The sequence below is a fragment of the Telmatherina bonti genome, assembly GCF_933228915.1.
Source record: "Telmatherina bonti genome assembly, chromosome: 3".
Taxonomy (NCBI): Eukaryota; Metazoa; Chordata; class Actinopteri; order Atheriniformes; family Telmatherinidae; genus Telmatherina; species Telmatherina bonti.
The window spans coordinates 36,984,652-37,011,209 of NC_136621.1; the positions used below are offsets into that span (position 1 = coordinate 36,984,652).

Sequence of the window (26,558 nt, forward strand, 5' to 3'; positions counted from 1 at the left end):
AACTAACTAACTAACTAACTAACTAACTAACTAACTAACTGTGCATGGAGGTGTGTGAATCCCTTCTGGCCAAGTCCTCTAAGATAGATGTCTGAGTTTTGCTTTACTTCAGAGGGACTCTGCCTCTCGAAGGTGCTCTTTATGCACATATTTCCCATTAGTGTTTCGACCCTGTCCAGGTCTTTTCAGACGACTTTCTGCTGTCAAATTCAAGATGAGCTTCTGTTTGTAATAAAATGTCTCATTTTCAACATCTTCCATATTCTTTATGCTCGTCTGTGATTTAAATTGTTTGATTAAATTAGCAGGCGACTGCATTTTGTTTTCATTTATGTCCCAGTGTCTGAGTCTTCTTTTGGAACCGGGGTTGTAATAACAATCTTTGTCCACACATGAGTAAACAGACACTTCTGCAGCAATTACTACCACAGAAGCAAATGACCCGGGACTGCATGTATGTGTGGATGTGTGCTTGTGGTTACATGGGTGTTGTCCTAATGCGTGGCTCAGAGGCAGATATGTTGTAACCACTTAACTGTGTGGCATCAAAGAGACAGACCCTCGGGGTCAAGAGAGAAGTCATGAGAGCAGAGCTTTGATGGCGTCATGATTCTTATTTCATTCTTCCAAATATCCTGCTGTATTACTGGAAAATGGCATCGATGACAGAATCTTCCAGCACAGAAGCCATCACTCTCACGGGAAATTAATCCAGAAAAGGCAGGAATTAAGAGAGTTAATATAAAATAAATGAATATTAAAGTTTAATCTGCTGCATTGTGACCCACATTTTACTATTCCATATAGATGTTTAAATATTAAAGACATCTTCTAAGCATTTATAAGTCATGTGCGAGGAGGAAACAATTAAACTGAGGCTCTTGTGCAGAGACAAGCCAAACCATGCACAAGTAATGTTTATTCTCCTCTAACAGCAAGCATTTTTAGAAATAACGACAGATTCCGTGCACCGTTTCTATCTCGGCTTTATGGAGGACAAATATAGTGCCCGTTGCCATGGTTACGACTGAGAACGCATCCACACAAACAGAGCAGCGAGACCACGAGGGTGCACACCTACACATATCTCCCCTCTTTCAATCCACAAGCACCACGTGCAGATGAGGAGAGACAACCAGCGTACGAGTTTTCTCACACGTGCATGAATGTAAATGTGTGTGTGTGTGTGTGTGTGTATGTGCAGGTGCATGACGGGCACCTGTGGAAGTTGAGAACACACTCACCGTCACGGTGGGGATGGCAGTGACGAGGGAGTAGACGAGAACAGGCGGCGCTTTGCTGTTGTCCTCTGGTCCTGGGTACGGCTTGGAGTAGGCTTTGTCGAAGCAGAAGAAGCCCTGGACGTGCACGGGGAACGTGTCCGTGTACTCAAAGTAATACGCCAACAGCACGGTCCCTGCCATGATGACCAGCTGGAAATAAAACATATTGGTAGCAGCTTTAGGATTGAACCCACAAGAGTTGGAAAAGAAAAGACAGCAGGGGGAAAGAAAGCGAAAGAGGAGCGCAGCTTGAGGGGAAAAAAAAAAAGCAAAAAGAAAAAGAAAAGAATTTTCCTTCACAGAGAAAAATGATGGATGCCTCCGTAATGTGTAAAGTGAGCCATTTGTGTGGAGAGATGGTGAGGGAAGAGTCTGAGAGTAAGAGGCAGGGAATAAGGGAGGGAGGGAGGTAAAGATAGAGACAGAGGGAAACAAATAAGGAGAAAGCTACAGAGGAGGAAAGAAAGCAGAGTGAGAGATCTCTTCAGCAGTGTCAGGGCTCGGAGTAGGAGGGGAGAGAAACAAATGGAGCCTGTTTAAAAAAAAAAAAAGCTGTGTGGATGAGAGACGAGGAACTGAAGATGGATGGGGGTAACACCGATGATACACAGAAAAGAGAGAGAAAAAAGACCTGGGAAGAGAAGAGGGAATAAGACAAGAAGAATTACATATTCATGGATGTCTGCATAACTTAAACCAGAGCATTTCTGCTGTATGAAAAGCACAAGCCGCCATGCATAAAATATGACCTTAATAACTGTTCAAAAATAAATAATAGCATCAGCAATTCATGGCAGATTGTATATGTGAGAGAGGAGGAGAAGAAGAAGAGGGGATGATAAACATAGAAAGTATCGTTTGAAAAAAATAAAAGCATGCCACTCTGCACAGATGAAACAGATGCACGAGCACTAATTATTCATTTCTACTCCAGTAAACAGCTCACAGGTGTCTTTGCCTGGATCTCTACAGAAAAGCCAACAGCCACAACATTTGCATCTTTCAATCTGCAACCGAGAACCTGCAAAAAAAAACCCTGTTTGCCCCCTGAGAGCGGCCTCAAATTGCATCTTCAAAATGGAAAGCGAGTATAAATACAGCCCACTGCTGATGACTTCCATCCTAATCTGCAGCACAAATGTTTACTAGATGAACTTTCATTGTATGTGAAGGACAAATTTATCAGCAGGAAAACATGAGCAGCCTCCGATGGCGGGCTGAGCTGCTTTCCAGCTGCAGGGACAGCGAGGCGGGGATGAAACAGCAGTTTGACGGCTGCTGCTCAACAACACGGGAGATGTTTTACTGCAGCTCAATGAAAAATGCATGCATCATAACGTTTCAATGTATTCTACCAATAAAACAAATTAAGTTTTTTTTAAACAACTTTCCTTTTTGATAAATCTTATAGTTGGGGATGGTCAAAAGCCATTCTTCAGCTATGCTGCCATTGGCATAGACTGCTGAGAGGCGTCCCGTCATGCACTGGGCTCTTCCTTTTCTTCTTTCTGCTCCTTTGTTTCCATGTATAAACGTATGAAAGTATTGGCATCATTAACGTATTTCTCCTCTTTCCGCAGGTCTTCCTGGATAAATGTTTACTCCTACCAGTCCAGCCGATGGTTCTGCTGGTTTTTCCTTCCTGTTAAAAGAGAGTTTTTCCTTCCCACGGTCGCCTTGTGCAGCTCAGGTTTAGGAGATCGGATCCAGGTCACGATTCAGTGCTGTTGGTTTTCCTTATCCAGGCTATTTACTATGAACTGATGTGTCTGCAAAGTACCCTGAAATTAAATTTTTGTGAAGTGGTGCGATAAAAATAAAGCTGAGCTGAATAGAATTAATTGCTGCAACGGATCTCATCAGTTTTTTTGTTTCTTCGTGGCTCTGACAGGTTAAAACATCTGCTATGAGGAAGGCATCTAAAGTGTGAAGGGTCTCATGAAAACACAGGCTGAACATCCAAATAAGCTCAACTCAGGCCTCAAGCAAAACATGGAAAGTACACGATGAGCTTGTTTATGAGGGAAAGTATGAGCAGGTGATTCCAAACAACACGTAACATCTGGTAACGTCTACGCATGTGGAAACAGTGCTGCTGCCGCGTCACTGCGGGTGACGTTTGACACGTTGGATGTGTTCTGTTGTGACTAATGCTTCATTTGTTCTGACAGCATCCTCAAATGACTGCAATCATCCCAGCTAATCAGTGAGTGGGGCGATGTAGTTATACAACCAAAAAGTCCCTAGAATCTTCTTGATGTAATCATGTTAATGACCCACATGAAGTTTTTCTACCTTATTTTAATGGATTGTTGGTCTAAAAGTAACCTTAACAGAAAAATGTAAGTAAATCAGTGTTAGGTTGATCATTTCTATTCATTCATTCATTATCTGAATCGTTCATTCATTCATTCATGATCTGAATCTCTTATTCTGATTAAGGGTCGCGGAATCTGGACAGTATCCCAGCAGTCTTTGGGCAAGAGACGGGGTACACCCTGGACAGGTCACTGGTCCATCGTAGGGCCAACACACAGAGACAAACAACCACTCATGCTCACACAGTTTTAGAGGAACCAGTTAACCTAACATGCATGTCTTTGGATGGTGGGAGGAAGCCAGAGAACCAACGCATACACAGGGAGAACGTGTAAACTCCACACAGAAAGGCCACCATTTGGGCCTCCCCCCAGCTTGGGATCAAACCAGGGACATTCTTGCTTTTGAGGCTACAATGCTAACCAATACGCCACCATGCAGCCCAGTAATGTCTATCCTTTATTAAAACCAACTGGTGTTTTTTTTTTATACATTACTGGAAACTTTCATTAGTCATCTTTACTAAGTATCACTTGTAAAGTTGGTAAGGGTCGATAAACATGTTGGTGGTGCTCCCTAAACAATGTGTGTGACTGAGGTCTGACAGACAGACACACATATCAGATAGCGATCCCATACCTCCAGAATCTGGGACCCAACTCGATCCTCCAGGATGACAACCGTCTCCTCCACAGAGCAAAGGCTCATGATAGAGCTCCTCCAGAATGAGTGAGCAGAGAGGATGGAACACAACGGGATACCATCTCAAGGCAATATGAGACGTTGCTGGTGACCAGCACGAGGTGCTTTGATTGTTTAGGGCTGCATGAATGAGTCTGGAACTGTTCACTCGGGTTAGAACTGAAGAAACATTTTGGATAGGGATGTACAGATACCAGTATCGATATCGGCTCAATACCAAGTGTGTGTACGCGTACTTGGTGTTAATGAAAGTGTACCAATACCACAACCGATACCCAATACCACACTAGTCAAGCTAGCGCAGATGGGTTTGATGACGTGTTTCGGCGAGTTGTAAAAGTAATAAATGCCATGAATGTTAAAATGTGAGATTTTATGTTCCACTAAAAGCCAGATCTTTGTTTCAAAACCACACATTTATAGTTGTATTTAGGTAAAATGTGCCAAATCAGAATAAAACTTGTTGAAATTGTTAGATCTGTCATGTTATTATATTTGTATTGGTGAGGTAACTTCAGAAAGGATGGATCATTTATTACAATCTAATGAAATCGTACACTGTTATAACAGCAATAATAATCATCAATAATAATCAATAATCAATAATGTTCATATAAATTTGATATCGGCAAATATCTGTATCTGCAGTTTTTCAAGTTTCAGATATCGGTATCGGATCGGACCTCCCAAAAAGTGGATGAGAGGCAAAATGTTTTTAAAAAAATGAGTCCAGACGTCCACCAAGCCATTGTCATTTTATTTGTAAATGATTACGGACAACTTTACTGAGTCAGAAGCTCTAATGGCAAAATGATCCCCATGTCTGCATGCATGGTGGAGAGTCATTAAAATAATTCCTGGACAAATACAAGAGCTCCCCTGACAGTGTAATATGTGTATATATGCCCTGTTTTCTCCTCATTACTATGGGATTACCATAAAAAACACCAAAAAGAGTGAATACCAACAGGAGAATAATGGAGGGGATTTTGACACACTATTGAAGATGCAGTCCCATACATTTAGATGTGCTGATCATTTCACAGAAACACAAAACTGACACATTATACCCACTGCAAAACATGCAAACATAAGTGCCAAACAGGTGATCTTGCTTCTGTCCTTCGTCAACAACAAATATGGACGTTGGAAGGATGATGGTGGCCAGATTCCCCGTGTAGATCTGTTTCCTCTCCTGTCCACACAGGAGATAAATCGGTGATGGAAAAAGGACTTTCTTTATGTTTAAACTGTCAACTAAAGTATGTTACAAGCAGGAACAAATGCTGTGATGTACAAAAAACAAAACAAAACACAAACAATTATTTTTAATGGAGCGCGCAGGTCCAGTCTTTTTATATACAATTCTCCTTCACACCTAAACAGAATGAATGACCAGGCCTCTGCAGAGCTGAATGACATGTGGACGAAGGAATTTCACCCAAGTTGTCTTTTTGAAAAACACAACTGGATTATTTAAATGTACGTTAAAAGCCATGCAGGTGTCCACCATTGTGTTGCTTGATAGTGATTATAACAGGCTTTTTTTTATTGTGCAATGTCAAAAACTGACCAAGTCAACAGTAAGTGAGGCAGTAAACACACAGCTGAAACTCTGGTGATGATGAGAAAGGACAGGTTTGGTCACTGCTTTCTGTCTGTGGTGCCTGACAGTCTCCTTTATACTCATTTAAGGATCCTTTGTGTCAGTATATAAGTACTTATTTTTCATGAAAGTAGCTTTAACAAACAATCCCTGCAAGACAATTTTCTGCACCTTCGGCCTGGTCAGAGGCTAAAAATATCTTCCTACACCATGACAAAAGACCTCCATAAGGTTTCAGGCTGAAGGAGGTTTGTGCGCTGAGGGATAAGTATGAGGCCAATTTTCTGAGTGCAGGCGCTTCTCAGCGGGACTAAATTGTTGAAGATTTGGCACAATCCAAGATTTCTTTTAAACTGGTGGTGGACTGGCAGTCAGAGCAGCAAATTCATAAGGTCAAAGTTATTCAGTGGCAGGTTATTTCAGGTCTAATGCAGATTATATATATTATGTTATAATATAATATAATATAATATAATATAATATAATATAATATAATATAATATAATATAATATAATATAATATAATATAATATAATATAAATTATAATATATTGTATAATTTATGTTATAATATATATTAATAAAATAATATATTATAATATATATAATAATATAATATGATATGATATGATATGATATGATATTATAATAATATAATAATAATAATAATAATAATAATAATAGTATAATATAATATAAAATAATATAATATAATATAATATAATAATAATATATTATGTCATATTACATTGCATTGTATTGTATTGTATCGTATCGTATCGTATCGTATCGTATTGTATTATAATGTAATGTAATGTAATGTAATATAAAATGATATATCATTAACTGCATCTGAAAATGTTGTTTTTGTGTATGTTCAGTCTGTATGAGTATAAATCATCCGTCTCAGTAATTTTAAAGGGATTTAAAGAGAAAAGGGTGCAATAAGGCATTAAACACAAGTGGTTTCACAGTGGCAGATGGCTGAAAGTGTGCAAAGCCACACAGAAAATGTCCTCTTCAGCAAAGTGGCAAAGTCCCAACATAAATTAATGCCATAGGGAGGAGAAGGGGAGATGTGTTTAGCATAATACTTATATTCCAGCTTTATTACAGAATAATCAGTGACAGTGAACTTTGGAAGAAGGATGACCAACCCTGCCTAACCTGCACACTTGCTTCCCAGATTGATTCTCTGCAGTAACCTCGACTGTTTCTTCTCAATGGAAACGTGCAAAATGTATATCAGAGTATTTACCTGCTTTATTTCACTGAGAGTCCACCGCGTCGTACTATAAGAGCATCAAACCAGCAACCAGCAACGTGCATGAAGCTAAATCTTATTTTGAAATGACGTTTGTTCATCTATACACCAGCTCAGTTTGGATTTCTGTCTTCCAGTTTGGGGGAGTGTTTCCATGTGGCGGCTGTTTGAGCACGTCTGCAGGCATGTGGGTGCATTCTCATGTCTGATGAGGAACTCTGACACAGGCTCGCTGTGGCAAAAAATCCTCTCCATCATCCAGTTTTTATCTCCTGCCTGAGCTACAGAAGGCTCAAAGGAGGCAAAGGCGCCGAGTGGTGGGAGGAAGAAAACCATATAACAGCTACAAACAACCATTAAAGTTGATGCAAACAATTAAACACCAACGTTCCTGGGAGATCGATGCCTGTCACTGATGTATTAAAAGAACTGAGCTGTGCATGCTGAATAATACAAGTTCCTGCTGCAACACTTTACATCCATCCTGGGATCAGCGCATGACATTTAGCACAACAGCTCGAACACATCGTTTTTACTCTTATTTACTTTCCTGACTGCAGAACCTGGAAATATATTTACTTCCCCACTAAAAGCAGGCTCCTGAAAGGGCTTTTTTGTTTTTTGTTTTTAAGCTGCATTAAACCAGTTTCTAAATATCTTTAAAGGTCAAAGCCGCTTCAAGATGATGGGGTTTCTAATTAGCATTGGGGCTTTGCAGCAGAAGTCACCTTAGAATAATCATTTGCATAAAATTAATCCAAGCTGCTCAAGGGCCAATCAGATTGTGTTTTTTTGTTTTAAAGGGAGGCTTTTCAACCGTTTCTGCTGTTTACTGCATAGAGTCCATGTTTGCATTTATACATGTGTTATTATTGGTGTGTTATGACCCCCGCTGATGATCGTACATGTTCTTGTAAGCAAAGTATTTTAGATTTATCTGAAACTGGGGTAAAAAGAACACACAAAGCTTCAAGTACGTCTTGGTCTCACGTACTTTTATTGCCCGTGCATTTTAAATCTGACTGAACAAATAATTCGCCAACAGACTTCAGGTACATTTAACAATGCCAGATATCCAGAAAAATATTAAATATGAGTGTTAATTCAGTAGTGTCAAAGTGGGACTTTTTCCCTTCAGTTTTTTACCCTGGATCATCCATGGTTTTATACAACTCCTGAGGACTTGCATGACTTTTTAATACGCTTGTGGGTTTTATGTTTGTTATTTGGTTTTAGTCTCAGGTATGTTCTAATTGTATGATTGCTGAAACCTGGTGATGATAAGGACAGCTGATCCCAGTTAGGACACCACAACCCCCCCCAGTGTGCTCATTGGATAAAAGGACTGAATGGAGAGAAGGAGGGGGGGAATCACTGCACAGAATAAGGAGACAGAGCTGCAGCGCTGGTGGGACCTGGCGTATAAGAGACTATCCTAAAGACTACCGGCGGAGGCCCAGAGATGGTTCAGAGCTGACCCCGGCCACGAGGAAATCAATGCAACGCCTGCTAACAGCTAAGTAAAGGGACGTGGAAAAGAGAGAAACTATTCTCCTTCTCCACTTAAAGACTGTTTTATCTGAGGCACACTGTTCTTTTCCCCCGCAATGTCAGGCGACGTGCAGCTCCAGACCTCTCCTGGCTTCATCCGGATCACCTTGCTGGAAAATCGGAGGCCGGCGAAGATTACCAGCAAAGGCTCCCAAGAAAAGAGCAGTTTTCTTTTGTTTAGGTTTTTTTTTTACTGAACCATTACTACTTTTATTAGAAGGACAAACCATTTTATTGTAAATAAAATTGCCTGGCTAGCGGACTCATTTTTTAAAAGTGGAACTCCCTTTTTGCTGGTATTTTAAAGAACCTTCACACTACTGCGTGACAGTAGAACAATACGGCGGCGGCACGTAGCACATGCAATGACATGCAACACACATGTGCTGCTCCTTCATTACCATCAACATTCCCAGCACACTGGCATGTGCAATCTTCCCCTCCAGAGTGCTTCCTGGATTTATTTTCCCATGAACACCTTAAACAAGGACATCAGATTTTCTCACTTGCAAAATTAAAGTGGATTTAGCAAACTATCTCTACACCACATATACCGTTTTTTTCAGCATGTAGCACCATGAAAGCCTCCCACCTTAAAACTACAGCTGCCTGTGAGGGACATATAGCACCAATGTGAATTAAAACTGTGTTTTCCCAGCGCACAGTGTGTGAGACGCTGGAGAAGATCGGTGAGAGGCTTACTACGATATTAACTTAACTCCCTTTTTTTGACATATGAGCAGGAGAAAATAAAAAAACATCTTTAGTTTCATCTTTACTTTCGTAGGCTGTTCCCCATTATCTCTAAATTATCACTCAGCTCAGGCAAGACCTTTTGACAGTTCCCAGAAATCTGGAACGTAACAAGATTTAGAACAAGGATACAACAAGAAATCAACACTTAACAACATTTAAGTTACAATGAAATGCAAATACTGCCCCAAATCACATAAGAAAGCATGCATTATATGCACGCCCTCTGGATCGTCACACAGCATTATGTAGCGCAGCACAATAACTAGGTAACGACACACTTTTACATGATAACTAAATATCCTGTTATCTTTACAAGTACAGTTCTGGGAAAGAAGAAGGAAACAGCAGCAGAGAAACAGAAGACGGAGTTCAGAGAAAACCAGGATGACAGACGGATGTCCTCTGTTATTGTTCAGTAAGAAATGATCAGCTCTCTTGTTCTCTGTCATCTTTCCTTTGCTTGGCTCTGATGCTAAAGTTTCTGATGTGTGGGTTTATAATCATGAAATGAAGACGATCATTTCTCTCTGTGTAGGTTGGAAATCAGAGGGGACTAAAGCTGTGTTTGATTCCTATTATAAAACTATTCAAACATGTTTACTGACTCCGGATCTTTGCTTCAGAGATGTGCAACCAAAGATAACTCAACATTACAACAGCACTGTAAGGTTATCAGACACTCAAACAGATTATAGACCTCTTCTTCTGATCATATCTGTCTTGACCTCTGCAAAGCTACTTCAGAATAATACAAATAAATTCCTCTTTAATTTGGTCTGTTTGTGTAAATTTCACATAAAAAACACTTCTTAGAAGTTTGCAGAAGATAAATCGTAAGGTGTTTTGCTGTTCATGTGGTTGACTGTGATCTGATTGAATGATATGTTAGTCGCCGCATGAAGAGAAATTCATCTTAATTTAAGATAAATAGATTCCCAGTTCTGATTAGGAAAGCTTTATTGACATAACTACAATACTTTTATTGGGTGATATGGTACAAAGCATTATCTCTGAAGCACCTTAATCCTCTGCCATGCCTCCATAAAGATTTTGTTGCTCTAACATAACCTTTACACACTTTTTATTTTACTTTACTTTGCATGATTACTAAAGTGGCTTGGTACTGGTTCCCTGCTAGACCATCAGCTTTATTTTTATTACTCGTTCTGGATGAGAGCCTGTGGGTAAAGTATTCCCATTATAAAGCTATTTCTGCCAAACAAGCTCATTTTAAAGTCACAGCTAATTTTTGACTGACCAGTTTTCATGCCCAGCAGCTGCTGTTCAATCTTTTCACGTTCCTTTGGTTAAACAATGTTTAGTTTAGACAATGAAAGGACAGTAACAGCGACTGTGTGTTCTGCAACAAGCTCATTCAGGTGATAATTATCTGAGTGATTACGTCTGTCAAAGACTTGTGTGACTTTTTAGCACATAATGCATTCTGTACTACCATTTACAGTTGTGCTCATATGTTTTCATCCCCTTTAATTAAAGAAAAGGCTGAATTTACAACAGTCACTCAAATAACTGCAGACTTAAAAAAGGAACAATGACAAAAAATTTGCAAAAATATAATTTAGTAATATAAGACACTGTTTTTTCATTTCATTGAGTTGAAGAAAGAAAGAAACAAATAAATTGGTCCTGGAGAAATTAGAGACTTTTCTGTTGAACAGTGGGACAAAATACCTGTCAACAGGTGCAGAAGGAACAGAAAACACCTGACTGGAGCGGAAACATTAAAGGATTCTTCAACTAAATATTACTTTATGACTGATGGAATATGTACTAAATTGTCTTTGTTTGCTTTTTTAAACAAAATGTTTCTATTGAACCAGAATTAGAAAATAATGTAATGATTTTCATAAAAAAAAAAAAAAAAAAAAAAAATTATTATTACTTTCGTCAATTTCAGCTTATTTTACAGGCAGCTGGTTTTTTTTCCTTTTTTAATGAAAGGGTATAAATAAATATGAGCACAGCTATACTTGTAGTTTTCCAGCAGAGATGCCCACAACCTTAGACTGACAGTCTTAACCACACCACTATCATGAATTTATGGCTGAATTCTGATTTTTTTTTTTTCCAGACAATTGGCCCTACTCCTCTGCTGTGCAGAGGTAAAGTTTCAATTTTAGTTTAGGTGTCAATGAGTATTTAGGCCTCAAGACGCACTGTGTAACTTTCTGACCTTAAATTTGGTGTTCCCAACTGGTATGATGGCACAGTGACATTTATTATTTATGATGTACATTTACATAGCTGTTGTTGTCCAGCAGTGTTATAAGGATGACAAACGGAAATTTACAACTTTTAATCTGGAATGCTTCATGACGTTGCTGCTGAATGCTGCTTAACAGGCTGCATCACATGCTAGCAAGTGGACATAAACACACTGGCTGATTTTCATGCACACCGAGGCTAATTCAGCAAAGAAACAAAGGAAGCAGGGCTGTGACGATATGCTTTTGCCCCAATCCGATTTGATTCAGATTTTTTGGGTGCCCATTTGATTTAAATTGCGATTCTCACAATTCTTTGATATGACTGAGTTTTGTTGATTAAAAACATGAAAAATGTACAAAACTTTTTTTTGCTCAACATTTTCCTTGATTTTTAGGGAAAAAGCAACACAGTAGCCAGACCATCATTCTGCTGCTATAATGCCCAAGAAGACAAGTAAAAAGATCAATAAAAACAATAAAAATGACTAAAATAAAGTTTTTATTTGTTTTTATTTTAAAAAAAAAATTTTATTTTAAATTTGTGAAGCAAAAAATCTCCCTGTTCGATTTCCCCACCCCTAAACAGACGAGAGGACAAGTTGGGACAGAGAGACAGGACCAGTCAAGAAAAGACTCTTTTACTGGCTTGAAAGGGCTCCAACTAGCTGCAAGATGCAAAATACATGCCAGTTAGCCACCAGTAGCGGTGCATCACTAAAAAAATCTGCAAAACTTATGCTGTGAGTCTTTAAACATGATGTTAGGGGCCTTTTAGATAGCTGGATGGGATAATACCCTACTTGTAAGAATAAAAAAAACCAAACGAGTAGCGTTGCTGGACTCTGATATGACATCCAGGTCCAACACTGAAAAGATAAATAACCTCCTCTAACCTGCCAGAACGGCCAGAAAACTGCCTCATGCAGTTACAGCAGAAGCCTCATGGAGACTTCCTCATTAGCTACACACATATTGCTGCAACTGTAATGAAACAGCTGATTTCCTCTGAGAGCCAAGCACCAGTTTAGCGTGTATGCTAATGTTGCAAAAACAACAAAGAAACCAGTTTCCTTCTATGATTAGCTTTACATGAACATTACACAGAAAAAACTCTTGAAAATAAAAACAGGAATGTTGCAACAATAAGAAATTGTATAAATAAAGTATTATTCATTTCATTCATTTAATTTCATTCATATGTGTATGCACATATGAGGCTGCACGGTGGCACAGTGGTTCGCACTGTGGCCTCACAGCAACAGGGTCACTGGTTTGATCCTTGGCTGGGGCCATGTTTGGTCAGTGGCCTTTCTGTGTGGAGTTTGCATGTTCTCCCCGTGTATGCGTGGGTTCTCTCCAGGTACTCCGGCTTCCTCCCACCGTCCAAAGACATGATGTTAGGTTAATTGGTTACTCTAAATTGCCCAGAGGAGTGAGCGTGAGTGGTTGTTCGTCTCTGTGTGTGGCCCTGCGATGGACTGGCGAGCTGTCCAGGGTGTACCCTGCCTGTCGCCCAAAGCCAGCTGGGGTAGGCTCCAGCTTCCCCGCGACCCTGAATTGGATTAAGCGGTTCATTAAATGAATGAATGTATGTATATGAGTGTGTGTATGATAGTAAATAATAGTAAACATGACAAATATTACAGCGTAGTGTTAACACAGGCTTTTAGTGTAGGCATCTCTTTGCCTTAGGAACTGGTGGGGGAGGTGTTACCACCACGAATCACTGGGATGAAACCCAGTTTGATTAAGTCCTAATACACTGTCAGCATAGATTTCTCCACAGGATTAAACCAAAGTTCCCAGCATAAGAAAGATGAAAGAAAATGGACCATTTCTTGCTGATCCAGTAAACTAAACGCACTCATGAAGAGTAAAAGCTCGTACTTCTGTAGTTCAAAGCTGGAACAGGCAAGAAATCAAAAGGTCTGACACAGTAGTTGTGTGACAGGAGCTGAGAAAAATCTCTTCCACATAAAAAGACCTCAAACCAGCAAAGAGGGAAGTAAATGTGACAGTAGAATAATGCAATACGGGGAGAAAAATGAGGTGAAAATAAGAATGGGCTTCGCCATTTTCCCTCGGGGCAAAGCTCTGAGCTTGCGAGTGCTGCATGTCTACCTTGGGCTGCGTGGAGCAGCCAGATGGCAGAAAAGTCAACTGATAAAGTCAAGCATGTTTACAGAAGGTGAGAGTGTGTGGACGGAGGCTGGTGCTGAGATGACAGCACCCCGCTGGCAGACCATGAATGTCACGCCGATCAGGATGAACTAGACTCAGGCGGCTTCACTTCGCCTCAAACATGTCTGATTTGCTTTTCAGTGAGTAGAAGTAAAGGCAGAATGCAGGAGACTGGGTAATTACATATATACATATATACATATATAATCACTATTATTGTCTATTAGACCAATAAATGAACTATTTAAATATATAATATAAGACAAAATATCCCCTTTTATTTCACGAATAATTTCTCATTAATATCATGTTGTTCATAATGTTTTCTAGGATATTTCATCAAGCATAAAAAGGGAAAATGTGTAGTTGTCATAATTTATAGGTTATTATGTTGATATTTTACTGGTTTGGCCCACTGGAGATGAAACTGAACTCTGTATGGCCCCTGAGTGAAAATGAGTTTGGCACCCTGCTCCAGGCAGTAATAAAACTAAAACTGATTCTGCATTTCTTCCTAAATAACACACCAGCGGTCTAAGTGTCCGTATTAATCAGCCTCATACTGGATTCCAATTTAAATCTCTTCACTAATCTGATGCTCAAGCTTTTATTATCAAAATCAGTATGTTTTCACAGGAAAACGATGAGGTTGCACCTCCTCGTCTTTCTGTCTGGTTTAGTTTCCATGTGAGGTCATTTAATGTGATTACATTACAAGATTTTGTGTCATAGTTGGCTTAATGAAGGCCTGATGAAAAAAAATAAGAATAATAAAATATTTTTTTGCACATATTTATCTGAATGAGTCCCAGGTGGCTGCTTGAACCTGGAGGAAGAGGAAACTACCTACTGAGCATCCATGAGTCAACGTGGAGAAAGAGCAAACGAAGAGGCTCGGCTGCCGCCTGGTGTCCCTGCATTGTATTACACCAAACAGATCACATAGATTACACTGAAAGCAGTGAACAAGCCAGAGGGTTAGAGCCTTAAAGAGAGGACTGGGAGAGGCAGCAGAGGCAAAGTGAAAGAAGATAAACAGGCTGATAAAACGGTTAATGAGACATGAGTACATAACAGAGCGCGGCTGGGCAAAGCCGAGCGCACTACTGGGAAATAACACAAAGGGGAAGGGAGACAACTGGCCAGTGGACGTGCAGGAGGGCAAATGAGGACATATGGGAGACAGGAAGAGGGTGAGGTGGAGAGAAAAGTAACATACAAAGTGTAGGGAGCACAAATGTAAAGGGGGGAGATCAAAGCTGCTGGGCTCCAACATGTCCTCCCCTCTTTCCTTTCAGTCTTCTCTGAGCTTTGTCTGCTGATGTTCCTCTGTGTATTTTATCATCCAACCTTGTTTATCCTTAACTCATTCATTTTTTTTTTATCTGTAAAAATCATCTCTCCTCAATCTCCCTCTTTTCCCCTCTCTGCCTCATCCATTCCTCTGCCCCCCTCCCTCCCTTTTGCAGCACACAGATGCATGCCGCGCCTCCTCGCACCACTCAGCTGCACATGTTTCAAGGCTGCAGAGCAAATTAAAAAATTGACATCATTTTAGAAAAAAAAATCTGTCCTCGAGCATACATGTCCCTGCATCTTCCAACCAGGGAGGAGTAAAAGCTGTTGCATGCTAACACACACACACACACACACACACACACACACACACACACACACACACACACACACACACACACACACAGTTTCCCCAGAATAAAAGACTTACTCCAAACCTCAGTGTTTCTTAATGTTAACATGCACTAATGCATGCACTATTATTTTAAATAAAGAAATCTTTGACAGGTAATTGCAGCTTTTTGTTGACACCTTGCAGCATTAAAGGCTCAACTTTCAGCATTTATCTGCTGTTATTTTAACTAATGTGCAGCATGGCCAGCCTGGATTTCAGGTCCCAAACCAAAAACTGCATGCATCTCAGATAAAAGCTAAATATATGAACATAACGCTTGCTTTTATTTCTATTTGAATATTTTAACCCCAACACTGCTGCTTAGATTTAGACATAATACTCTATTAAATACTTGCAGATGATATGAAACAGTAGCGTATTGAGATATATGGGGGTTTCTAGTCCCTATCCTCCACCCCTTGAGTGAGATAACAGGTGGGAAGCAGCACAGCTAACAAGTGTTTCAAACATCCACCCAGAAGGCTGAGAAATCCCAGAGCAGCAAAGACGCTGGCAGGTGCTATTCATGGAGTCGGAGAGATAATGAGGAGGAAACGAGGAGGAGAATAACGCGAGAATGAATTGTTACTGTGTCTTTGTGGAGGGTTGTATGTGCTGAAGGGTGAGGGCTCATACTCAGGAGCTCAGTGTGAGCATTTCTAATGAAGCGAGCGTGAAAACTGACACTAAAACATTAATAAGAGCAATATTAAAATATGCAATCTTCAGAGATGAGATGAGTTGTCTGTCTTTCCAATCTGGTGGCAAAAGTAACCAGCTTCAAGCTCTGGGTGAGAAATAAGACCCACTATGTGCCGCTTGCACACACAGAAACTGTGATTGCTGCATCTTCATGCTGGCATAAAGAAAAAAAATAGTACTAAAATACTACAAACGCATCACCTGAAGGTAAAAGATGTACTGAGGGGGAGGGAATATGGATAAAATTAGCTTTGTTGCAGAAAACTACGTAAATAAAAGCAATGCTGACCTAAAAGAAAAAAGCATATTCTACCACTGAATGATGATATCTCAGACTCATTTTGTCTTCTTTTAGTCTTCACACACAACGAGAAAACAAAAATATGTGCATGTTAAAGAATAGATGCAAGAACTGTAAACATTTTAACCAAATGGGAATGTTACCATGAAAATATTTACACCAGTAGAAACATAGTGCGGCCTCTGCAACGAAAAGAAAAGAAGTTTTAAAAATGCCGTGACAAGTACATTTCTGCAGCTCTGATACCTACTAACTTATCTTGCTTTTAAATATTTTATTTTTATTCGTGACTTTGTTGTGATTTTAATGTGATTTTTACAATTTGTTTCTTCCATTTCCAGTTTTCTTTGCCGCTTCTGTGATGCTTTTAATGTTTTATGTGAAGCACTTTGAAGTCTTGTACATAAAATGTGCTATTTTCTCACCTATCTGAACTTTTATTGGACCTCTGAACGTATTTTTAGGGCAGACATTTTGAAAAGACTGTTTCTTTTAACTGCAGAACATGATTTAATCCACTAGGGGGCAGAGGACATGTTCAATTGTAGACAAAATCTTTGTAGAAACACTTTGTGTGCATTTTACAAGGAAAAAAAAGTAATGTATCAACTATGATGCACTTGTTGTTGTTAAATTTATTCTCATATGAATCTGCAAACTGATGCGAGACAAACATGATATAAAGTTGTTTAACAGCATAGTTAAATGAGAAATATCTGAATGTCTTCAAGAAAATTCAGAAAACAACCGCTTGCCTTGAATCATCAGAGGCAGTGTAAGCTACAGACCTGAAATATAATTTTCTCTGGTGCTCAGCAGTGTGTGCATTTTATAGAACTTGCTAAGCCATGAGAGGAAGCAGCCAAACAGGCGTGAGGAAGGAGCGATGAAGAGGAAGCTCAGCGTGTCTGAGGTGGCAGTGGAGGCTGTGTAGTAAAGCTAAAAAGCTTGTAAACACACTGCCAGAAGTGGAAACAGAAATGGAGTGGCAAGGGAGAGGTTTTAACAAGGAGGGGTTTAACACTTTTTCTCCAGTCAAATGTTCAAATAGCATAAAAAATGTCATAGAAAGACCTTCGTAGGCATTAACTGGAAAGAATTTCTTATTCATATTGACTCTCATTCTGATGCCTTATGGTCTTTTTGCACATGCTTGCACCATGTGAAGGTTAGAAAACATGTTTCGGGAAGGATTTGAGAGAAAAAAACAGAATAAAAAAGCCAGAATCCAGCTGAGGAGGGTAAAATGTTTTAGGTAGTTATTGAACATCTTGATGAAGGAAATTGTCATGCCGTGGCGTTTCTGTGAAGTGTTTAGCTCTTGTTTCCGGTTTTATTTAGTACTTTTCCTCCCCTGTGTATTTGCTTTAGCTTCCCCTTCCTGTTCATTAGTTCACCTGCTTCCGTTTAGTCCATTCAGTTCACCTGTGTCTTGTTGTGTTTTCTGTATATATATGTACCGCTTGGGTTCAGTTCTTGTTTGCCAATTTGTTGTTTTTGTCGTCATGCCCTCTAGTAGTTTCCCCAGTTGGCCTTTAGTTTAATTAAAACAAGCTTCACAACATTTCTTCTGTTTCTCCACCTTGCAACTGTGTTCCCACATCTCTGTCACTCCCTGACAGACACACATATTTAATCAAATTGTTTATTTTTTTGTTTGTCATATTCTTCATTATCCACCAGTCCATAATTACTAAAAGACAGTGGGATTAGTATTGAGACTATCTCTCTTCTAGGCTGGACCCTGACATCAACATTGCAAAGATAAATTACTTCTCAGTGTCATATCTGTATTTTCAAAAGTTTCCCAGACCCAGATATCTCCAGACGTCAAGCTAACAAATGGCAAACTGTCTTCAAAATAATCAACTCCAGTTTATGCTGTATGGTATTATCTGTGCAGAGAAATGTATTCTTTTGAACTGGAAGCAAAAGGAAACTTCTTTTATTAAGGAGTAGGTGACAGCAGTGATAAACTCTTCCGTAAGATAGGAAGATTTCAAGAATATTTGGACAGGTAGAAATCATGCTCTGATATTTTTTGGGGGCAGACAAGACCGGCACTTAGCTGGGATGATGTATATATGCTTTATATGTTACAGATTTTTGTGCTTTGTTGTTTTCCAATGATTTTTTTTTTTTTTATAAATCTGTCAATTCTTATTTATCTCAAATAAAATCAAATAATCTGAAGCAATACATAAAAAGCCACTTTAATTGTTTTTTATTGCGTATTACAATAAAAAATATTCCATCTAGTCCACACTGTGACTGTTTAAGCATTAGCATCATATAAAATCTGTCCATCATGTAAACGCACAACTCATTAGACCACTTTATCCAGCATCCATGTAAACATATCATCTGGCATCTCTGATAGAAGAAACGTTTCTCCACAGAAATCTTCTTATTGTTATTCCTCAGGGCATGGAAAGATTCTCTATATGTAAATGGAGTCAAAACAAGCCCCACTAAAACATTTTGAAACAATTTTCATTATGCTTCTAAGAAAACAAAGACAATATTTAGGTTTAAAAAAGATTTTGCAAATATTCACAGTAAAACAAGTTCAAGTACAGGGATGGCAGAAGAAGACATTTTAATTAACAGAAGAACTTAAAAAAAAACATTTAAAATGATAAAAGATATATTACTGTTTCACTGGAAGCATTAGCTTATCTGGAAACATGTCCAAAAGAAAATTGGGGCAAGTGCAACATAAGTCTGTATAAGTAAGTAAAAATGTAAATTCATGTAGAGCTGGTAGCATTTTAAAAAAAAAAAAAAAATTACTCCCTTACAAAGCAACAAAAAACACAAAAAAAAACAAAAAAACAACCAATACAAAAAGACTGCATGAAATAATAATAATAATAACTAGAAAATACATAAATATGCATCAGAACAAATAAAACGACTAGACACAAACAAGCTAATTAGGACTAAATCAGTCCAAATCCAGATGAATGACAATGGTCAAAGTTGAACTAACTGCTTGAAGAACATGATACAGCTAGTTATCTTATTGTCAACTGGTCAGTACAATGATCAGGTATGAAAAGAGCACCTTAGAGCAGCAGAGTCTCTCTGAAATGAAGATGAACAGAGATACAGCATTTACAGCAAACTCCATCAGAAAGTGTGAACAAGTAATATAAGAAAATAGCCCTGAAATTTGACATTGCAACGATGATGAATATTCATTAGTTTGCAGAACATGACATAATGAAAAAGAATCAGGAGCAAAAATAAACACGTGTACAGCCTGGTACAAAAACATTTTAAGTTTTATAAGTCAGGTTTACCTTCATGACAACTGTCGGCGGGGTGAATTTTTTTCTAACTCCTCCATTTAGAAGTAATTCAATCTCACAGTTTGGCATAATTTGGGGGTGTGTCCTATTGATTGACAGTTACCCAATATCCCGCTTCAAGAAGGAGGAATGTAGAAAAACTACGGTTTTTAGCTGGCAAACAGTATAACTTAGCTTTAGCCTGCTTACCCCTGTTAGCTCCTGTTAGGTCCAGATTAGTTAGGGTAGCGCTTCACTACAGGCAGACCTGAGTTGGCTAGATGTCAATCACCCACTCTTGTGCTCACAGCCCCCCTCTCATCTCTACATCTTTGCCCATTTTTGTATTTTCTGGGAGAGATGACACACGTGACAACATAGGCAACATAGCAACATAGGTAGGAACAGCTCAATGAGTTTAATTTCAACTCTTCAGAAACCCACGCATGACGTCCCGAAGGCTCCGTCCATCTTTTATATAGAGTATGCATTAAACACAGACAGGATTCTGTGATGGAAATCACAAATGGGCTCAGAAATATTTCCAGAAATCATTCTGTGTGAACAGTTTCCTCTGCTATCCAAAAATGTAGGTTAAAGCTCAAAGAAATCATCCATAGACAGGATCCAAAAGCATATTCTCTGGGCTAAACTTGTTTAGAATGGTTTGAGAAAAAGAAGAAAACTGTTTTGGCTCCGGTATAAATGCTAAAATTGCTTGGATGTCATTAACACCAGCTTCTTGTCTAGCTTGTTATCAGTTCTGTTAAAAATGCATCAGTGCCTGAAGAAGGGACAACTTGCACATCTGTAGAGGCAACATCAGTGCTAAATACAGGTTTTTGAACAGTTCTGCTCCCATCTAGTCAACTTCATATTGAGGGAAGGCTTTGCATGTTCAGGAAGACATTACAAAACCATGTTTACCATCTTCTAAAACTGGATGGTTTCATTGTAGGAAAGTCTGCTTGCTGCACTGGCCTTTCTCCAGTGCAAAACTTTCACTAAGTCAATACATTTGGCACACCGTGAAATAAATATGACCCAGGAGGCCCCCTGTTGAGCTGCTATAAAGAAAGGTCCAACAGCTGAGGCCTGCACGACGAAGCGTGATTAACATACCCCGGATATCTCTCTGCTAACAGGGTTGACTTGCCAAGACATATAGGAGTGGTACGATGAAGCTGGTTATCAACTCTGGTATGAAATCCAGGGTTTCCATCTTGATCAGTTTGCGTTCTCACAAACGGAGTGGAGTTTGCCGTATTTAGAGAGACTTTGTATAAAGTAGAAGTAGAAGTAAAAATAAAGTAGTAGTCCTGCCATGTCTTTGGATCTACCGATGCATTCAGAAGAGGTGTTTTCACTAAAAGGCTCATCCACTTTGCAGTGGAGCTAAACTAATTAAAGTCAACTGGTTTAGTGACTGGTTGGCAGCATTTGACCAATCGCAGACGTGGAGAAACTGTGCAGAGCAGCTGCTTCACCATGAAAGAGCAGACAATTATTTCTCAGAAATGTGAAGAATTCAAACACATCATCCAGGCCAAAAGCAACACCGCAGTAAAAAACAGGAGGGAGTGATGGCAGAACATAGCCAACTCACCAAATGCATAAATTCAGCAGATTGGACAATATTAATGTGTTGGACAATATACAAACAACACTCTGATCACTTTGATACAGCCCAGATGTTTCCATCACAGCTTCCTCAAGTATTTCCTGTAGCTCAGGAGGAAGATCAGTTATCTTTCAACTGGAAAGTTGGGAGATCAATTCCAGGCTTCCACCTGAATATGTACCAAAGTCTCCATGGGCAAGACACTGAATCCCAAATTGCCCCCAATGTGCCTACCCCTGTATAAGTTTGTGTTCTCACTCTGCTTTATTAAGTTGCTTGGGATTAAAGCGTCTACTAAATGACTGTAGAATATATATCATGTGAGCACATGTTGTTTTGGAACATTAATTCTTCACCATGATGGCATGAGTAGCTGCATCATTCTTTCAGATGCAGCCCTAGTGGAGTTAAATGGACAAGAACAAGTAAAAAAAACGTACTTGAAAGTGTTCAGTGACAAGGATTTTTCTCTCCAACAAAAGGGTGAATCTTTTCCTAAAAACACGGACTCCTAAGCGCTCCTCTCATCAATGATACGTTTAAAAAAAATGTTGACAGTATTGACAGGCCATTTTTTAAGAGACCTAATTGGTCAGGAGGTGGTGCTTATCATAGATCTCTTATCCAGAACACAACCTGCACCAGAGCAGGTTAGCCATTCAGTGTAAGTTAGCATGGGGATTTACCCAGGAAGAAGTGCCCTGCGATGGACTGGAGACCTGTCCAGGGTGTACCCCACCTCTCACCTAAAGGCTGCTAGGATAGGCTCCGGCTTCCCCACAACCCTTAATCGGAATAAGCGGTTCAGATAATAAATGAATGAATGAATGGAAAAAAAGAACAGCACAGTAGTACAGAAAACCCAGAGTTAACCAGGGTAAATCCAGCTTTGTTGGTCAGTTATCTGGTCTGACTTTCAACTTTTGACATGTTTTCTATGTACTATAGAGAATAAAATGGTTTTGTGAGATTTGCATATCTTATATCTTGTCTTTATTTGCTTTCAACACACCTTTCCAACATTTTTGGACCTGGGGTTAGAGGTCTTTTTGGCCTTGATCACATCAATTTCTAACCAAAAATCCTCCCACCCACTGCTGTCCAAAGCAAGCCAGGAACCAGTCCAATTAAAACGACTTAATGAAGAAGATCCTTTGAAGCGTCTGTCAACCCCCCCCAGAACAGCCACTTGTGCAGCTTTGCTGCGGCATAAGCGTAAACAAGACCAAGAAGCTGAAGACATGTCGGCAGCAAAGAGGAGAGGAAGGACAACTTATTCATTCTCCTTAATTTGATGGTTTCATCCCACACTGCCAGGCGTAAATATGGGCACCTCTAAAATTTCAAAATGGCATTTAGGTCTAGCAGAGGAATGAAATAATCATCGAGACACTGAGGAAAGCGGCAGTAAGCGTGGAATTGTGACTGGAGGAAAAAAGGGATTGATGGTAGTTGGATATTGCAAACAAGCCTGGAGATAAAAGTGATAAGCTTTCAGTGAGACAAGAGTCGCGTAAAGGAAAAAGGCCACTGCCAAGCAGATAAGGCGATTATGGAGTAAGAAGCAGAGTGAGCAGCAGTGATGGAGAGCCAGATTGTTAGCAAAAAGATGGCATGAGAAAGGGAATCGGCTACAAGATCAGAAGAGAGGAAGAGGAATAAGACGGGGCGTTTCAATGGAAAAGAAACGAGTAATGAGATGCTAATGTAACAACAAAGGATAGAAAGCCCTCCGGGGGGAGCTATGCTACAGCAAGCTACTTTAGAATGAACATAGTCGAGGAGGGGGTAGGTGGGGGTTAATTTGACAGTACCCTTTCATGAAACTGCTGCATTGTACGCATATGCATTCAGGTGCATATGCTGTTATTAAAGTCAGACCTCATTCGCATCATCCCCACCTCTGGTTGTGTTTGAGCTAATGCAAACAGAAACAAAAGCCTTGGAGATGCTCGATTAAGATGGCAAACAGGGCTGACAGTCCCATCCCAGGTTCTCTTCGCCCTCTGGCTTTGGATATGAGTTGAACATGAGGGGAAGGTCTGCTGGGGACAAAAAATCTATCGGAACTAGATGCAAAACAGCACAAGGAACTGAGAAACAAGGGAAGAATGTAAACAGAAACCTGTGGGGAAACATGAAGTTGGACACACAACACTGTGGTGGGGGATGAGCTTTGGAGTGGGAGGAGGACACAAGGTTTCACATGAGGGGAAATAATGGTATAAATGATGTAATTACTCAAGTGAATGAGTGCTGGAGAAAAAGCGATGCTCAGAACTTGTGTGAACAAGAGCGACTGGGCAACACTCAAGAGACCATCAAAGAGAATACTATAAGAGGGGAGGTGCACCTCTGACAGATACAAGCCTAAAGTTATTATACACACACCATGAAAAGTGATAAAGCTAGAAAATCATTATAACAAACACTCAAGAGGATGTTGCGGAGCACAATGGAGGAAAACACAAGTAAGTGCAAAGCTGTAAGTAAACCTGCAGGGACTGTTGGATATTTGGCTATAAAGAGATGAAGAGGCAACAGATCTGTAGTGAAGAGCATGTTTTTAGAGAAAGAGGACTTATGTGTTGGAAGAAAAGCTAAAATGCTACAAGTGAACCACGACAAAAAACTGAATTTATTACAGCATCTGTGTTGGGACATATTACCATTATCTATCATCAGCTCTTTTGTTAGCTGCTAGGCTTTATGTTTTTCATTAAAAAGCCTACATTTCTTATGTTTTTCCATTCATGACACAATTTCTCTTCGTTTAAACTTTAAGGTCTCCATTGGTTTAAAAGTACTTCATCAAAGTTTCAGGCAAAATTTCAAAGATATGCACGACCCTCCCCAAAAAGCTACTTCAGCTCGTTCCGCTATCACAACAGCAGCTCAGAGGACTTCTACACTCGAAGCGTGTTAGCGTGGCATGGGCTAATTGGGTTTCTGTTCTTAATTAGGCCAATTAATTTAGAAATGCAGCTGAGGCCATCAGTGCTCCAGCAGGTCATTTCAGGATTACACAGAGTGAAGACGACTCATGTGAAGATAGATTAAAAAAAAGGAAGAGCTTCTGAGTTTTTCCACCTCCAGCTGAATGTTATCACTAAGTGAATCACTGATTGAGGATAATTGCCCATTTGTGACCATTTATCCAAATCAATCACTCCCTTTTAGGAGTCAGAAAATAAAAAAACTAATTTAAGCAGTTTTGGAGCTGATGTCGTTAGTCTGCCATGAGAAACTCATTAAAGGATGAAATAGCATTGCAAAGCTGTAAAATATGCTTTCATGTGTCCATCAGTCTGCTTTGTGAGATAAAAGATCCAAATCTTCAAAATCCACAACAGTTTTCTTTTCCTCTTCGGGACAAAGGCAAACTCTAAAAAAAAAAAAAAAATCTAGCTTTTGGTTTATTCAGCAATACAAAAAGAGAAGCACAGACCTATTTTATCTTGTTTCTGATGTGAACTGACTCTGACAAGCATGAGACGCCAGACCGTTGAATGTTATTTCCTCTGGATAAGTTCTGTCCGATGGTCACACTCACCTCAACAAAGAGGAAGCAGGGTACAATGTAGGTGCTGGTTTTCTGAAAGCCTCTGTCTGCAGGAAGGTTCCTCATTGGGCCCCTCTGAGTCGAAAGCCGACTGTCAATCATCTGTGAAGGGGGGGGGTCATCATAAAGAGTCAAACTTCTGTTGAATACATCTCCTGTGCTTGTGTAAAATGGGATGTAGCATGCAGTGGTACTAGCTGAAAAGGATTGTACGTAAAACCTCTGTTTGCACCACGCAGCAATCGCTGCACAGGAAAATGTAGACAACACAGAAATATCACAACCTGCAACTACTCAAATACCCTTTTGGGGTTGGCTCCAAAAGTCCCAAGAGGCCAAACTTTTTAAACAGGAACCTTCTAGTATCATAAAAAACATGGAGGTTGCAGGATAGAATTCTGACATCTGCATGTTTGCATGTCTATAAAAATCCAGTTTAAATCATATTTAATGCTGCAATAATAAAACAAAACACTGCTTTAATCGGAAACATCTACTGACCTATGTTTCCCTTTGCAAAAAACAAAACTGCACTGCCTCTAAGACTACATGGTAACAACTGTGTCCAAGAGGACTCACAGCAGTCTGACCAGCAGCTATCTATCATGTCCTCTACTGTTTGATTTCTTACTTGTGTTGTTCTCACTCTCAGATGTAAGTCGCTTTGGAGAAAAGCGTCTGCTAAATGACTGTAGAATATTATTTATTTATTTAATTTTATTTATTTAATTGTATTTATTTATCTATCCATTTATTTATACATTTATTTACTTATTCATTTAGTTGGTTGGTTGGTTGGAGGGTTGGTTGGTTAGTTAATAAATAGAATATAATTACATGTCCAAAACCAAGCATGGTGACGGCCATGACCCTGACTCAGCAACATCAGCAACAGAGACATAGTAAACGAAACTGGTCATGGTATAAAAGCAATTTCCTCATCTTAAATGAACCACATGACAAAGGAGATGATTGTAAGGAATGTACGAATAACCCAAACTCTTTCCCTGGAAAGGAGATAAAGGTAGACACATGAACCTGGGGGTTTGCCTGCAGAACAGACTGAACTAGAAATGCTTAAACGTCAAACAAATTCATCACAACTTGAACTTGATTAAAATAATAGCAATACTGCATGATCTTTACACAACGTCCTGATCCAACAGTGTCCAGTCAGAGGCTTCTTCAGCACTGCTGTAACAAAGAAAAGTTCAGGATCTCATTTATTCCCAAGACTAGAGCTCAACAAAAGTGTGTACAATATGGAGACAAATGTCTGAGGATGCACTGATATATGAGCCACATCTGGATTTGTGAATGCATTTCTCCCAGCAGCAACATCAGGAAACATCAACCACCGACAGGGGTGAACATACATGTGCTGGTTCCTGGTTGTTTTGCATTAACTGTGCTCTGAAACTGTCAGGATTGATTTAAATGTAAAACCACTGAGAAGTCAGCGAGTTACCACTGAGCTGCTTCATGAAAGAGTTTTTAAG

The 26,558-nt window shown here is 39.5% G+C and overlaps 1 protein-coding gene across 1 annotated transcript in view; it reads right to left on the reverse strand.

Annotated features, from left to right (window-relative positions):
• Nucleotides 1-25,161, reverse strand: part of plppr2b (phospholipid phosphatase related 2b) — a gene marked incomplete at its 5' end in the record, with an annotated part of 61,749 nt that extends 36,588 nt beyond the window's left edge. Inside the window, 2 exons of the mRNA XM_079262062.1 lie at nt 1,245-1,433; nt 25,051-25,161. Of these exons, the coding sequence (XP_079118188.1) occupies nt 1,245-1,433; nt 25,051-25,161 (300 nt within the window). The remainder of the gene's footprint in view (nt 1-1,244; nt 1,434-25,050) is intronic.
• Between the last annotated feature and the right edge of the window lie 1,397 nt (nt 25,162-26,558).